The sequence below is a fragment of the Marmota monax genome, unplaced genomic scaffold (assembly GCF_021218885.2).
Source record: "Marmota monax isolate L192 unplaced genomic scaffold, Marmota_monax_Labrador192_F-V1.1 WCK01_AAM20220418_F8-fsc00018, whole genome shotgun sequence".
Taxonomy (NCBI): domain Eukaryota; kingdom Metazoa; phylum Chordata; class Mammalia; order Rodentia; family Sciuridae; genus Marmota; species Marmota monax.
The window spans coordinates 20,417,075-20,434,662 of NW_026692201.1; the positions used below are offsets into that span (position 1 = coordinate 20,417,075).

Consider the following 17,588-nt stretch of genomic DNA (forward strand, 5'->3'; position numbering starts at 1 on the left):
GTTAATTTACAATAATATCAAAGTAAAATAAATAATGCCTGATAAGAATTTAAACATTCTCCTCAGAACAGTTTATTTTTCCCCAATTCTTTTTCAGACTTCAAAATGGTACATGCCCATTGCTATTATAGAACAATAGTCCCTAAGTAATCAAAGCGATTCTTGATTTTCATTTTACTAATATGAAGCACACTATCAATATTTTAGGTCCTATTATGAATAAGAATCTCTACCAGATATTGCCATCAAAATGGTGCTAGTCCTCAAGGAGCATAGAGCCTACATACCTGTGGAATAAAAGCATAAGCATTAAAAAGCTAAATAATTTTTCAGAAAGTTAAACAAACCCAAATGAATTAAACAAACAATCTAAAAAGTTCTACAGGTGATTCATGCAGACAATAATGTCTAGGATGATTTTGGGAAAATGATGAATCTCTACAGGTTAGAATAAGGTTCAGAAGGTTTCTACATTTGTCAAGTAGGTCTTGAAATATGAGTAAGATATCAAATGGAAATTGGAGAGAAGTAGTGAGCTACTACAAATTTAGATGAACAAATCATACAAATCAGAGGTCTTTACTGATAATGACTAAGCTTTACTAATAACTCAAGCATACAAGCAATCAAGGTGCATAAGTACAACAGGGAGAGATCGGGGATGTTCTGACATTTCCCCCAAGGGCCTTTCCTTTCACAGTATAGTACTCTTTAGCCCAAACTAAATAAGGTCACTTACATGAGGTAGACAGATACCTTGACACATTGGTGAATATGTGATCATAAAATATTTCCATATTATATGCCAAAGACTTACATTGCTTATGTGATAGTTTTCAGAGCTATATGCCCCATACAACAAACACCATAGGTCTGTTTACTATGAGTAATGTTAAACCAGTCATCCTGCTGAAAGTATTCCGCAGACAAAAGACTCTACTCATAGCAAATATTCATCTGATTTACTAAAAAGTTTAATTGTTAGCATGTTTACAAGGAGAAAAGACTAGCTATCTTTTCCTGGGAATATTCTTCTGGTAATCAGGAGCGAAATGAACCATAGGCCAATTGCTTTAACATTTACTCCCCACGAGGCAACACAACATTATTACTTACACATATATTGGTATAAAATATTCTTTATAAAAATCATGAAAATTAACATCTGAAAAAAAGCAAAGTTTCTATTTTCTTCTGTTGAAACTCACTCAATATTCTAGCATTCAGAGACTGAAGCCCTAACACCTATAAAGGGATATCCACTGATTCAGTGATGACAGATCATCAATTTGATTAATGCAGAGCAACACGTAGAAAACTACAACTCTAATGCCACCTACCCTATAATAACATCACCTTTCAAGTGTGACAGTATGTTATTTATTATTCCAGAAATATACTTTAATCAATTGATGATATGTTTTTCCACATCTTAAGTACAAAAGTTATTCTTATTAGAACTTAATTAGTAAATTCTAAGATAAGGATGTTGCCTTAAAAATCATGGAAAATTGAGTACTTTGTTTTAAAATATTGTCACAGATAATTATTTCCAGCAACTTCACTTTTACTGTGTGAAACAGTAACATCTTTCAGTATAATTTAGTTAGGAGTTTCCAATGGATATCAGAGAGTTGAATACTCAAGGTTGAAAAGCATAAACTGAATCAAATTCACCTCAATCAGTTAACATGACTTGACAACTAAAATTGTTACTTGGTTCTTTCACTCAAGTGAAGGATTTTACCATTCAAGGTTAAGTCATTATTTCTCAAAAGAAATTCATAAAACATTCTAGCTGACCTTCAAGGTAAGCACATATCAATCCTATGCTATTAACATTGTAAAATAAATTTTGCATAGACCATATACCACTTACTTTCATTAAAAGCGTATTCAAATCCTTCCAGGGTATCAGGAAAATCAAGAGGTGGTTCATCTTTTTTCATTAGTTCATCCAAATCTATTCTAGATAATAAGTCTAGAAAAGAAATATGAAACTTATTTATATTCATTTCATAGTTAACAATAAAAATTATATTTTAAATTATTAAGTATTCTTTTGTTCTATTAAGTTTTTATATATTTTTAACTGAAAATGCAGTTAATTTTAAGTCCCAAAATGCTATATTATGATCAAGCACAATAAGTACTTTAAAAATAATAGTTCTCAAAACAATCATGACTTATATCTGATAAGCCACTATACTAAATTAACCTCTCTTCAAAATAGAGATCTATTATTGTAAGTTTTAGAAATTAATATCACTTTTAAAAGACCATTAAATCTTACATCCAAATAAAACCTTATGAATGAATGAGGACAATTATTATAAATCTAACAGTAAATCACATTAGATTTGTAATGAAAAATCTAATAGTAATATAGCATATTGTTCCATTTTTAGGGGGAAATAGTAAGAAGAAATATGCTAACTTGAGAAAACTGATTGACACAAAATAGTTTATTCTTCATAAGGTTTGATTTCACACAATCAAAAATAAATCTGCAAATGATTTTTTAAAATAAACAAAACTCCAAATTTTTATTTTGGAATGGTTTTAGATTTATGGAAATTTTGAAGGATAGCACAGAGTGTCTGTATGCCCTTACCTAGTTTCCATAATGTTCACATTTATGTGGCCATAATACACTTGTCAAAACAATGAAACCAACTTTGGCATATTCCACTGACTAAAGCCTAGATATTATTGATATTTCACCAGTTCCTCCATTAATGATCATTTTCTGTCCCAGGATTCCATTCAGGAATCTAAATGGCACAAAGTTATCATTTCTCCCAGGTCTCCTCTGTCTAGTCTGTGACAGTTTCTTCCTTTCCTTCTTTTCTGTGACCTTAACATTTTTTTAGGATAATGATCAGGTGTTTTGTAGAACTGTCCTCAATTTAAGTATATCTGAAGTTTTTATAGATGAAGTTTATCCTTTCACTAGTTTAGAATTATGAGTTTCTGGAAAGAAAACCAGAAAGGAAACTGAACTTCTTAATACATCATGTCAAGAGGAACATGTATCCACAGAACATCACTGGTGATGTTAACCTTATCACGTGGTTAAGGTTGCATTTTCCAGGATTCTCCACTAAGTTACTATTTTTCTCTTTTTATATATAACCTGTTCTTTAAAAGCAACTAAATCTGGTCCATTCTCAAGAAGATAAGGATAGAATTATGCTCTACCTCCTGGAGTAAGGAACATCTACATACATTATTTATAATTCTTATGTATAGAAAATTTATCTCTCCACATTTACATAAATTACTATTAATCATTTATATCAGTATAGACTCATGGATATTTATTGTATAGGTTAAGTAAAAATTCAATCCTGTGCTTTTTTCCCTCCAAAATTGTTCCAGCCATGGTCACTGTAAGCTCTTCTAGTTGTCTCCTGTGACCTTTTGACATAATATTATCTTATCTGTTTTCTTGAGCATTTTCTTACTTTCTGTGAGCTCCAGTTTCATCTTGTATGTTTACTACTCCAGCCCTGGAATAAGTCTATCAACAAGTATTTAATGGTATCTCATATAAGAATGTGACAAAAGTTCTCACTGTATGTCATCAGAATCATTTCGAAAATCAAAATTTTAAAAAAATAAACTTCAAATATATATAATACAAAAATGTAAATCAGATTAATTAAATAAACATATCTCCCAAAACCTAACTCATTGCTCCCTTAATTGTTTGCTTTATCAACCTTATAATATTCTGTTTTCCCTTTTTCTCCACAAAGAACAGTGTGAATACAGAAATGTGCTTTTTTGCTTTGCTCAAAATATTCCTACAAATGACAAACTAAACTAAAAACGAAATTCTTAAAAATTTTCCACTGTCAACTAGAATTCCTGATACAGAAATTTTTTATTTCATTAGCATTGACAAGATACATAGAAAGGAACTGTCAGAATTATTTTCCTCCTTTGTTAAAAGAAAGCAATGCTGTAAAATTGTATTTTACTCTGAAATCAGGTTCTAAATGCAGTGGATAACTCCAAAATCAAGTATAATTAAAGATATCTATAGAAAATTCCCTCAATAACCAATAAAATAGAGCAGTTGAATCCATACAACCTAAATTTGCATCAGATATGACACAACTGTCTTTTTCTGAAACGTGGCTCTAGTGATTAAAGTGATTTAGCAACTAGAATTCTAAACCTAAGCATATGCAAGAGTAGTACAAAAAGTACTCTTTCATGCCCAAAAGAACTAAAAGTAGTGACTCAAACAGATATTTGTAAACCAGTGTTCACAGCAGTAGTATTCATTATCATCAAAAGGTAAAGGCAACCCAAGTATACATCAACAAAGGAATAGAGTAATGGTTAATTTTATGTATCAATCTAACTAGGACACAGGGTGCCCAGATATTTTGTAAAACATTATTCTGGGTGTGTCTGTAAGAATGTTTTCAGATAAAACATTTGAATTAGTTGATGAAGTAAAGCAGATTTCCTTCTCCAGGATGTGTGGGCCTCACTTAATGGTATGAACGCCTGAATAGAACAAACAGGCTGAATAAAGAAGAATGAACTTTCTGTCCTGCTATCCTTGAGCTGGGACATTGGTTTTCTCCTGCTTTCAGGCTTAAACTGGAACTTACACAACCAGCTCTCTCACAGAATTTTGGATTGGACTGGAACTACACTATTAGCTCTCCTTCCATAATGCAAACTTGGGAGTTTTCAGCCTTGTTGTTACTATGTAAGCCAGTTCATTGCAACACATTTTACACACACACACACACACACACACACACACACAACTGGTTCTGTTTTTCTGGAAAACCATGGCTAATACAAATAGATAAACAAAATATGACATATACATACAATAAAATATTATTCGGCCTTATTAGGAATAAAAGGAACGGCATTCTGACACAACATGAAAGTACCTTGAACACAGTACGTGAAGTGAAATTAACTGTCATAGAAGGACAAATATGGTACAATTCCATGTATATTAGCTACCTAGAAAAATCAAACTCATAGAGATGAAAAAAAAAATAAAGTGGTAGTTTCCAGGAGACAGGAGGAGAGGGAAATGGGAGTTAGTATTTAAGACAGTTTCAGTTTCACAAGACGAGACAGTTCTACAGATGCATGATGATGAAGAATGCACAATATGAATGTACATAATGCCACAGAACTGTACACTTAAAAATGGTTTAAATTTTGAATTTTATATATGTGTATCTTGCCACAATAAAAAAAATCACTTGGATTCTTTATTAAAATTTATTACCTAGATGAGTAAACCATTACTGGAATTCTACTTCTGGCTAAAATAGAAAAACAGGAACTAGATTCTTCCTACTCTCCTTAAATAACTAGGATACTACATGTGAAAGAACAGTTTTCAGAGGTTGCACAAAAGCAGAACTGTGTTCACTGAAAGAAACAAATGAGACAAATCTTTCTATTGCACTAGTTTATTGTCTAGAGAAGGTTGAAGACACAGGAGAAATAGAAATGCAAACAAAGAATGAGAATCCTGCTAAGTGAGAAGATATAGATCAAAATTTGAATAATCCAAGGTGACTAGGTTTGGGTGCAAAAACAAAAGAGGGCAAAGGGTACAGTTTATTCAGAGAGATTACTGAGCAGAGCTACAGAGTGATTTTATTCTGTCTCTGACTAAGTATTTATCCAGTACATTATAGGAGAGGAAAACAGGACAGGACAGGGAAAGAAGCAGGCTGAATGATTCCTGAAGTACACATAGAGCTACAAATAGTCTGTGCATTCAACAGTCAGAATGAAAAGACTTTATAATATGAGATATCAGATAGAACTCTCAGCTCTATTTCTGGTAGCCTGAATTAACCCCACCCAGAAAAAGAACATTCAAAACTTCCATATCAAACAGTGGTTCCATTCCAAGTTTTCTAAGGAATCTCCATACTGCTTTCCAGAGTGGTTGCACCAATTTGCAGTCCCACCAGGAATGTAGGAGTATGCCTTTTCCCCCACATCCTTGCTAACATTTACTGTTGTCTGTATTCTTGATAACTGCCATTCTGACTGGTGTGAGATAAAATCTTAAGAGTTGTTTTGATTTGGATTTCTCTAATTACTAGAGACGTTGAACATTTTTTCATATAGTTGTTTATCAAGTGTATATCTGCTTCTGAGAAGTGTCTGTTTACCTCCTCAGCCAATTTATTGATTGGGTTGTTTGGGTTTTTTGATGTTAAGTTTTTTTAGTTCTTTTTACATCCTGGAGATTAGTGTTCTGACATGCTTATGGCAAAAATCTGCTCCCAAAATGTAGGCTCTTTCTTTACCTCACTGATTGTTTCTTTTGCTAAGAAGAGGCTTTTTAATTTAGTTTGATTAATTCTTGATTCTATTTCTTGCATTTTAGGAGTCTTATTAAGGAAGTAAGGGCCTAATCTGACTTGATGATGATTTGGGCCTACTTTGAAGAGTGAAGCAGGAGACATCACAATACCAGACCTTAAACTATACTACAAAACTATAGTAACAAAAATGTCATGGTATTGGCACGAAAATAAATATATAGATCAATGATACAGAACAGAAGACACAGAGAAAACCATACAAATAAGTTATCTCATACTAGACAAAGGCTCCAAAATTATACATTAGAGAAAAGATAGCCTCTTCAACAAATGGTGCTGGGAGAACTAGAAATCCATAAGCAGCAAAATGAAAATAAACCCCTACCTCTCACCATGCAGAAAATTCAATTCAAAGTGGATCAAGGATGTAGGAATTAGACTAGAGACCCTGTGCCTAACAGAGGAAAAAGCAGGCCCAAATCTTACTCATATTTGATGGGGAATTAAACTCCTTCCATGACAAGGATAAACAAAAAGAATATATGACAACTAAGCCAGCACTACAAGGTTATTCAAAGGTAAATTGGACACAGAGAATCCCCAAAACAAAATCTAAAACTCTCAAATGAAGATCAATAGAAGACAAATCATCTAAATGAGAATCAAGGCAGAATTAAATACAAAAAATAAAAATAAAAATGTTAGCAAAACACAAACACATAGCCATAGTAACACTGAATATAAATGGTATCAACTTCCCATTTAAAAAATATAGATTTGCAGAATGGATCAAATACCAAGATCCAACTATATGATATTTGCAAGAAACTCGCCGAATAGATAAAGACATTCCAAGGCTGAAGATAAAAGGATGGGAAAAAGTATTCCATGTAAACAGACTCCAAAATCAGGCCAGAATAAGCATTCTCACATGACAAAGCTGATTTCAAGCAAAATTTAGTCAGAATAGACAAAAGGGGCCATTATATCCTGGTAAAGGAAACAATTTAATAGTTAATATATATACTCCAAATATCAATGCACTCAATTATGTTAAAAAAATACTCCTTGACATGAAATCCCAGGTAGACACCAATACAATAATACTGGAAGATTTCAATGCAGTCTTTTAATCAATAGAGGCCAGCAAAGCATAAAATCAATAAAGATATATAGCTAGAACCCAATACAATAATACTGGAAGATTTCAAGACACCCTATCATCAAGAAACAGGTCATTGAAGCATAAAAATCAATAAATATATATAAAGCCTAATAATATTACAATTCAAGTGGACCTAATAGACATCTACAGAGTATTTCATCCCAAAACAGCTGATTTACCTCTCAGCAGCTCATGGAACCTTCTTCGCAACAGACCACATTCTAGATGAAGATTCTAGGCAAATACAAAAGTAAGTCTAGAAAACTTTTTTAAAAATTTTACAATCCCGTGCATCATATCAGACCATAATATAATGAACTAGAAATAAACAGTAAGAAAAATAATAGAAACCACAAACGCATGGAGAGTAAACAATATTCTTTTAAATGAAGAATGGATCAACACATGAAAGAAGTAATCAGGAAATTATTAGAAACAAATGAAAACAAAGACACAACATATCAAAATCTCTAAGACAGTATGAAAGTAGTACTAAAATGAAAATTTATTGCAATGAGTGCATACATTAAAAATATAGAGGCCCCAAATAATAAACTTATGCTTCACCTCAAGGCCTTAGAAAAAAATAACAAACTCATTCCAAAATCAGAAACAGAAAATAATAAAGATCAGAAACGAAATTGAGGAGAAAAAAAAAAAAAACACCCTCACAGGATCAGAGCAACAAAGGATTATTTGAAAAGACAAATAAGATTGATAAATCCTTAATCACAATAACCAAAAGAAACAGAAGACCCAAACCAATAAAATGCCTAAAGCTCAAGAAATAAAATAACAAAATGCCTAAAGCTCAAAAAATAAAAACAAGAATAAGAGGGATACTATCAAACCCAAATCAACAAAATTCAAGATTAAAGTAGATATAAACAGAGAAATTTCTGAAATACAGAGGATCAAAATTAGATCAAAAATTTATACTTCAATAAACAGCAAAATCTAGAAGGCATTAACAAATTTCTAGACACATAAGACCTGTCTGAATTGAATCAGGAAGACATAGAAACTTTAAATAGACCAATACCAAGTAATAAGATTGAAAAAGCAATCAAAAGCCAACCAACAAAGAAAAGACAAGGATCAGATGCATTCTCAGCAGAGTTCTACCAGACCTTTAAAGAAGAACTAACACCAGATTTCCTCAAATTATTCCATGAAATTGACACTGCTGTGTCTAGATTATGTCAATTAAATTAAGCTGTGTGTAATTATTAAGATGATGAGGATTCCTTAATGACCAATTGATGTATCTGGATGTTAATTGAAACAAGCTGTGTATAATGAGTTAAGTGTATATATACCTCTACTGTCCGACAATAAAGCGGCTCCCACTCCTGCTGTACCAATCTTCACAAGTTGCTCATCACCCCCGTTAGTTTGCTGCAGCCAGACTGTGGCAAGTTGTAACAGTAATGGCATGGTACTGGAATCAATATAGACATGGAGACCAATGGAACAGAAAACACTGAGACAAACCCAAATACTTACACCCACTGATACTTGATAAAGATGCCAAAAAATGGATTTTGGAGAAAAGACAATCTGTTTAACAAATGGTGCTAGAAAAACTGGATACTGCCACGTAGAAGAATGAAATTAGATCCATATCTCTCACCCTGAAAAAACATCAAATCAATATGGATAAAAGACATAGGAATTAGTCCAATAAACATGCAATTGTTAGAAGAAAGTACAGGGTCGACATCCCAACACATAAGGATAACAAAATGCCTAAAGCTCAAGAAATAAAAACAAGAATAAGAGGGATACTAGCAAACTAAAAAGCTTCCGCACATCAAAGGAAATGATGAAGAGGGAAAAGAGAACCTACAGAATGGGAAAAAAAATCTATGCCAGCTATTCTTCTCTACAGAGGGTTAATATCCAGAATATATGAAGAACTCAAAAAACTCAATGCCAAAAAACCAAATAACCCAATTAATAAATAGACAAAAAAATATAGAAACTTCCCAAAAGAGGAAATATAAATGACCAACAAATGTATTAAAAAATGTTCAATATCTCTAACAATCAGGGAAATGCAAATCAAAAATATACTAAGATTTCATCTCATTCCAATTAGAATAATTATCAAGAACATAAACTATAATAAATGCTGGAGAAGATGTAGTGGAAAAGATACACATTGCTGGTGGTACTATAAATTAGTACAACCACTATGGAAAGCAGTGTGGAGATTCCTCAAAAAAACTAGGAATGAGAGAAGGACATTTCATACTACTTAAGGGAATTATACATCAATAAGACATTAAAAAATCATAAATATTTATGTCTCAAACAATGTAGAATCTACATACATCAAAAAAAAAACCCTTCTCAACTTCAAGAATCAAATAGACCACGACATAATAATACTCAGTGACTTTAACACACCTTTCTTGCTACTGGAAAGATCTTACAAACAAAAACTGAACAAAGAAACTCTAGATCTAAATAATATAATCAATAATTTAGACTTAAAATATATATGTAGAAGCTAGAACATGTGGAGACTACATAAAATACTATTGAATGATGAATGGATAACAGAAGAAATCGGGGATGAAATAAAAATACTTAGAGGTAAATGAAAATAATGATACAACATATCAAAATCTCTGGGATATCAGGAAGGCAGCGCTAAGAGGAAAGTTCACTACACTGGGCTCATTCATTAAAAGAACAAAAAGTCAACAAATAAATGACGTAACAATACAACATAAAGCGCTAGAAAAAGAGGAAACAACGACAAAAACAGAAGACAGGATATAATTAAAACCAGAGCTGAAATCAATGAAATAGAAACTGAAGAAACAATTCAAAATATTGACAAAACAAAAAGTTTGTTCTTCAAAAAAAAAACAAATAAAATTGATAAACCCTAGCCATACTAATAAAGAGAAAAAGAAATAAAACTCAAATTACTAAAATACATAATTAAAAAGGAAATATCACAATGGACACACTGAAATACAGAAGATAATATGAAAGTACTTTGAAAACTTATAGTCCAATAAAATAGAAAACCTTGAAGACATTGACAAATTTCTAGAAACATATAACCTACCCAAACTGAATCAGGAGGACATACACAACTTAAACAGATCAATTACTAGTAATGAAATAGAAAATGCCGTCAAAAGCCTACCAATCAAGAAAAGCCCAGGACCAAATGGATTCTAAGCCAAGTTCTACAAGACCTTCGAAGAAGAATTAACACCAATACTCCTCAAAGTATTCCATGAAATTGAAAAGAAGGAAACCCTTCCAAACTCATTCTATGAGGCTAACATCACCCTGACACCAAAACCAGACAAAGACACATCAAAAAAGAAAACTTCAGACCAATGTCACTAATGAACATAGACACAAAAATTCTGGAAAATCACATAGAAAAACATTAAAAAGATAGTGCATCATGATCAAGTAGGGTTCATCCCAGAATGCAAGGTTGATTTTTTTTAATTTATTTTTTACATGAGCTCTCTTATTAATATTATTTGCATTACAATTATTAATACACCTTTATACCACAATTTATCATATCTCTGTATACAAGATATGTTGACACCAAATTCACATCTTCATACATGTAATTTGAACGATGAGGGTCTCCTTCCACCGTCCTCGAAATTTCCCTTCTCCCTCCCTATCCCTCCACCCCTCTTCCCTATCTAGAGATAATCTTCTTCCCATGCTCTTCCTCCGTACCCCATTTTGAGTCACCCCCCTTATATCAGAGAAGACATTCAGCATTTGTTTTTTGCGGATTGGCTAACTTCACTCAGCATAATCTGCTCTAATGCCATCCATTTCCCTGAAAATGCCATGATCTTATTATTTTTTAGTGCTGAGTAAATATTCCATTGTGTATAAATTCCACTTTTTTTTTCACCCATTCATCCACTGAAGGACATCTAGGTTGGCTCCAAAGTTTAGCTATTGTGAATTGTGCTGTTATAAACATTGATGTAGCTATGTCCCTGTAGTATGCTCTTTTTAGGTCCTTTGGGTATAGTCCAAGAAGAGAAATAGCTGGGTCAAATGGTGGTTCCATTCCCAGCTTTCCAAGGAATCTCCATACTGCTTTCCAAATTGGCTGCACCAATTTGCAGTCCCACCAGCAGTGTATGAGTGTACCTTCCCCCCCCCCCCCCCCCGGCATCCTCGCCAGCACTAGTTCTTGTTTGTCTTCATAATGACTGCCATTCTTACTGGAGTGAGATGGTATCTTAAGAGTAGTTTTAATCTGCATTTGTCTGATTGCTAGAGATGATGAGCATTTTTTTGTACATTTTTTGATTGGTTATATATCTTCTTCTAAGAAGTGTCTGGTTAGATCCTTGACCCAATTATTGATTGGATTATTTGGGGGTTTTTGGTGCTTATCTTGTTGAGCTCTTTATATATCCTAGAGATTAGAGCTCTATCTGATGTGTGAGGGGTAAAAATTTGTTCCCAGGATGTAGGCTCCCTATTCACCTCACATATTATTTCTCTTGCTGAGAAAAAATTTTTTAGTTTGAATCCATTCCATTTGTTGATTCTTGGTTTTAATTCTTGTGCTATAGGCATCTTATTCAGGAAGTTGGGGCCCAGCCCCACGTGATGGAGATGAGGGCCCACTTTTTCTTCTATTAGACGCAGAGTCTCTGGTTTAATTCCTAGATCCTTGATCCATTTTGAGTTAACATTTGTGCATGATGGGAGATAGGGATTCAATTTCATCTTGTTGCATGTGGATTTCCAGTTTTCCCAGGACCATTTGTTGAAGATGCTATCCTTTCTCCAGTGCATGCTTTTGGCACTTTTGTCTAATATAAGGTAGTTTTAATTTTGTGGGTTAGTCTCTGTGTCCTCTATTCTGTACCATTGGTCTAGAAGCCTGTTTTGGTGCCAGTACCATGCTGTTTTTGTTAGTACAGCTCTGTAGTATAGTTTAAGGTCTGGTATAGTGATACCACCTGTTTCACTCTTCCTGCTTAGAATTCCTTTAGCTATTCTGGGTCTCTTATTTTTCTAGATGAATTTCATAATTGCTTTTTTTATTTCTATGATGAATGCCATTGGGATTTTGATCGGAACTGCATTGAACCTGTATAGTGCTTTTGGTAATATGGTCATTTTAATAATATTAATTCTGCCTATCCATGAGCGAAGTGATCTTTCCATCTTCTAAGGTCTTCTTCTATTTCTCTCTTCAGGGTTCTATGTTCTATAGTTTTCATTGTATAGATCTTTCACCTCTTTTGTTAAGTTGATTCCCAAGTATTTTATTTTTTTGAGGATATTGTGAATGGGGTAGTTTTCCTCATTTCCTTTTCAGAGGATTTGTCACTGATATAAAGGAATGCTTTTGATTTATGGGTGTTGATTTTATATTACCACTTTGCTGAATTCATTTACTAGTTCTAGAAGTTTCTTGGTGTTGAGAGCCACAGACAAGTCAAGATGGCACGTGGCACTTTATCAAGAGGAATGGTTTGAGAAGTAATGCCAGCGAGCCATTAAGATAGAGATTCCTTAATGACTGACTGCTGTGTCTAGATTATGTCAATTAAGTTAAGCTGTGTGCAATTATTAAGATGATGAGGATTCCTTAATGACCAATTGATGTATCTGGATGATAATTGAAACAAGCTGTGTATAATCAGTTAAGTGTATATATACCTCTACTGTCCGACAATAAAGCGGCTCCCACTCCTGCTGTATCAACCTTCACAAGTTGCTCGTCACCCCCCGGTTTGTTTGCTGCAGCCAGACTGCGGCATCTTGGTAGAGTCTTTTGGGTCTTCTAGGTATAGAATCATATCGTCAGCAAATAGTGCTAGTTTAAGTTCTTCTTTTCCTATAGTTATTCCTTTAATTTCTTTCATCTGTCTAATTGTTCTGGCCAGTGTTTCAAGAACTATGTTGAATAGAAGTGGTGAGAGAGGCCATCCCTGTCTTGTTCCAGATTTTAGAGGGAATGCCTTCAGTTTTTCTCCATTTAGAATGATGCTGGCCTGAGGGTTAGTGTAGATAGCTTTTACAATGTTGAGGTAAGTTCCTGTTATCCCTAGTTCTTCTAGTGTTTTGAACATAAAAGGTTGCTGTATTTTGTCGAATGCTTTTTCTACATCTATCGAGATGATCATATGGTTCTTTAAGTCTACTGATGTGATGAATTACATTTATTGATTTCCGTATGTTAAACCAACCTTGTATCCTGGGGATGAATCCCACTTGATGATTGTGCATGATCTTTTTGATATGTTTTTGTATCCAACTTGCCAGAATTTTATTGAGGATTTTTGCATCTATATTCATTAGAGATATTGGTATGAAGTTTTCTTTCTTTGCCATGTCTTTGTATGGTTTTGGAATCAGGGTGATATTGGCCTCGTAGAATGAATTTAGAAGAATTCCCTCTTTTTCTATTTCCTGAAATAGATTGAAGAGTATTGGTATTAGTTCTTCTTTAGAGGTCTTCTATTCCTTCTTCTTTAGAGGTCGGCTGTATATCCGTTCGGTCCTGGGCTTTTCTTGGTTGGTAATCTTTTGATGGCTTCTTCTATTTCCTCACTTGAATTTGGTCTGTTTAAGTTATGTATATCTTCCTGACTCAATCTGGGCAGTTCATGTGACTTAAGGAACTTATCGATGCCTTCACTATCTTCTATTTTATTAGAGTATAAGTTTTCAAAATAATTTCTAATTATCTTCTGTATTCTGCAGTGTCTGTTGTGATATTGCCTTTTTCATCCCATATGCTAGTAATTTGAATTCTCTCTCCTCTTCATTAGTATGGCTAAGGGTCTGTCAATCTTGTTTATCTTTTAAAAGAATCAACTTTTAGTCTTGTCAATTTTTTCAATTCTTTCTTTTATTTCAATTTTATTGATTTCAGCTCTGATTTTAATTATTTCTTGAATTCTACTGCATTTGCTGCTGATTTGTTCTTATTTTTCTAGGGCTTTGAGATGTAGTGTGAGGTCATTTATTTGTTGGCTTTTTCTTCTTTTAAGGAAAGAACTCCATGCAATGAATTTTCCTCTTAGTATTGCTTTCATAGTGTCCCAGAGATTTCCATATATTGTGTCTGTGTTTCATTTACTCTAAGAATTTTTTTCAATTTTCTCCTTGATGTCTTCTGTAACCCATTAATAATTCAGTAGCATATTGTTCATTCTCCATGTGACATAGGATTTTTCTTTTTTATTTTATCGCTGAATTCCAATTTCATTCCATTATGATCAGATAAAATGCATGGTAATATCTCTACTCCTTTGTATTTGTTAAGAGGTGCCCTGCGGCATAATATATGGTCTATTTTTTAGAAGGATCCACGTGCTGCTGAGAAAAAAAGTGTATCCACTTGATGTTGGTTGATATATTCTATATATGTCAATTGAGTCTAAGTTATTAATTGTGTTATTGAGTTCTATAGTTTCTTTATTCAACTTTTGTTTGGAAGATCTGTCCAGTGGTGAGAGCGGTGTGTTAAAATCACCCATGATTATTGTTTTGTGGTCCATTTGACTCTTGAACTTGAGAAGAGTTTGTCTGATGAACATAGTTGCACCATTGTTTGGGGCATATATATTAAGACTGCTATGTCTTATTGGTAAATGGTTCCCTGTAGCAGTATGTAGTGTCTTTCTTTATCCCTTTTGATTAACTTTGGCTTAAAGTCTATTTTATTTGATATGAGTATGGACACCCCTGCTTGCTACCGAGGTCCATGTGAGAGGTATGATTTTTCCCAACCTTTCACCTTCAGTCTGTGAATGTCTTTTCCTATCAGATGAGTCTCCTGTAGGCAGCATATTGTTGGATTTTTTTTAAATCCAGTCTACTAGCCTATGTCTTTTGATTGGTGAGTTTCAGCCATTAACATTTAGGGTTACTATTGAGATATGGTTTGTATTTCCAGTCATATTTGTTTATTTTTGTTATTTAACTTGATTAGTTTTTCCTCCTTGATTAGTTTATCCTATACTGTACTACCTCCCACTGTTGATTTTCATTGTTATTTTTCATTTCCTCTTCATGTAATGTTTTGCCAAGGATGTTTTGAAGTGCCGGTTTACTATCTGCAAATTCTTTTAACTTTTGTTTATCGTGGAAGGTTTTTATTTCATTTCAAACCTGAAGCTTAATTTTGCTGGATAGAAGATTCTTGGTTGGAACCCATTATCTTTCAGCATTTGAAATATGTTGTTCCAGGATCTTCTAGCTTCCAGAGTCTGTGTTGAAAAATCAGCCATTAACCTAATTGGTTTACCCCTAAATGTAATCTGCTTCCTTTCTCTTGTGGCTTTTAAAATTCTTTCCTTGTTCTGTAAGTTGGGTATTTTCATTATAATGTGACTTGGTGTGGATCTCTTGTGGTTTTGTAAATTTGGCGTCCTGTAGGCTTCTTGGATTTGGATTTCCATTTCATTCTTCATGTCTGGAAATTTTCTAAAATTATTTCATTGAACAGCTTGCTCATTCCTTTGGTTTGGACCTCTATACCTTCCTCTATCCCAATAACTCTTAAATTTGGTCTCTTTATGCTATTCCAAATTCTTGGATGTTTTGCTCCTGGTTTCTTATCAGTCTCCCTGTGCTGCTACACTCTTTTCGAGATGATATACTTTGTCTTCATTGTCTGATATTCTGTCTTCTAAGGGTTCTACTCTGCTGGTGATACTCTCATTTGAGTTTTTATTTTGGTTTATTATTTCCTTCATTTCCAGGATTTTTTTTTTGCATTACCTCTGTCTCCCTGTAGAATTGATCTTTTGCTTCTTGGATTTGTTTATGTAATTCATTGTCAAAGTGATCTTTTATTGTCAGCATTTGCTGTATAGTCTTCCTTGAGACTCCTGATCATCTGAGTCATGTATATCCTGAAATCTTTATCTGAAATTCTTTCTGCTGTAGCTATTATCTCCTCTAATGTTGAATTGTCCTACATTGTTTGTGGTCATTTATTTCCTTGTATTTTCATGTTGCTCACATTTCTTTCCAGCTCTGTGTGACTACTGTGTTATTGTTTTTCCCCTAGAGATTTGTATTGCACTTGTATAGTTTCAAGATCTCTCCTTTGTGATGGGAGACAATGTAAACAGTTCCCAATATCAACTATATATCATCTATGAGCTAGTTTGTGTTATTAATATATTTATAGTTAGTCTCTATGTTTAGAGATGTTAGATTCAGTTATAATTTAAAATATATTCATTGGCTTCATAAATGCCATACTGTTTCTGGTGGCGTATAGAGAACTGAGGGTCGGGCATAGGACTTTATGTTAAGGGGGAAAGATGTGAGGTTATGGGGTTAATATATCTTAGCTACTTTGGAGAAGAACTCTAATGAAGGGGGTTATTAGCAGGAGAATAGACAGGAGGTATTTTAGGATAGTTAAGTATGTTGGAAGACAATAAGAAGTATAGAAACAAACACCTATTTGCATTTAGTACATTACATGTAGTAAAATAGTAACACTTGGGAGGTTAAGAGAGGAAGAGAAGAAGAAAGAAAAGTAAAAAGAAAAGAAGAAGAAAAAGGAGGTGAAAGAGAGAGAGAAAGGAATGAAAAAAGAGAGGAAAAGAGAGAAGGAAAAGATAAAAAGAAAAAAGGAAAGAAGGAAAAAGAGAATAAAAAATGCACTCTTAGAATTCTGTTTTCTTCCCTTCTAGTAGGTGGCACTGTGCATTCCAGGTTGAGTCTCTGCCCTCAAGGTGGTGGAAGTAATCTGTGTGAGGCGGCTCTCCCTCCCCTGCCGGATGCCTCTCCAATCCGGGTCTCTTTGGGTTGCTCTCGGTCTCTATCCCTCCCACCCCTCTGCCCACCAGGCCCCAATTGATGGATCTTTTGTCCGCAGCCCTGGGTTCACTCTGGACGTTTGGCGCCCTGTCTGCCCTGTGCTCCTGATCAACTGAGGCTATCTCTGTGTTGGGTAATCACCAAGTCATCACAGCTGTGGAGAGGGGGAGCTGGAAACCAACAACCTGTTCTACCATATTCCCTCTGATAGCCATGCCCACTGAGAGCTGGCGAGAAAGGTTTTGGGTTATCACAGCTGGGACAGGAGGAGT

At 33.9% G+C, this 17,588-nt stretch overlaps 1 protein-coding gene across 8 annotated transcripts in view; it reads right to left on the minus strand.

Moving 5' to 3' along the window:
* The window catches only part of Fam172a (family with sequence similarity 172 member A), a 487,335-nt gene that overhangs the window by 400,060 nt on the left and 69,687 nt on the right, over positions 1-17,588 (minus strand). For all 8 annotated transcript variants that reach the window (XM_058574617.1, XM_058574621.1, XM_046428568.2 and 5 more), the window contains one exon: positions 1,880-1,981. In XM_058574617.1, the coding sequence (XP_058430600.1) occupies positions 1,880-1,949 (70 nt within the window). In that variant the 5' untranslated portion in view covers positions 1,950-1,981. The remainder of the gene's footprint in view (positions 1-1,879; positions 1,982-17,588) is intronic.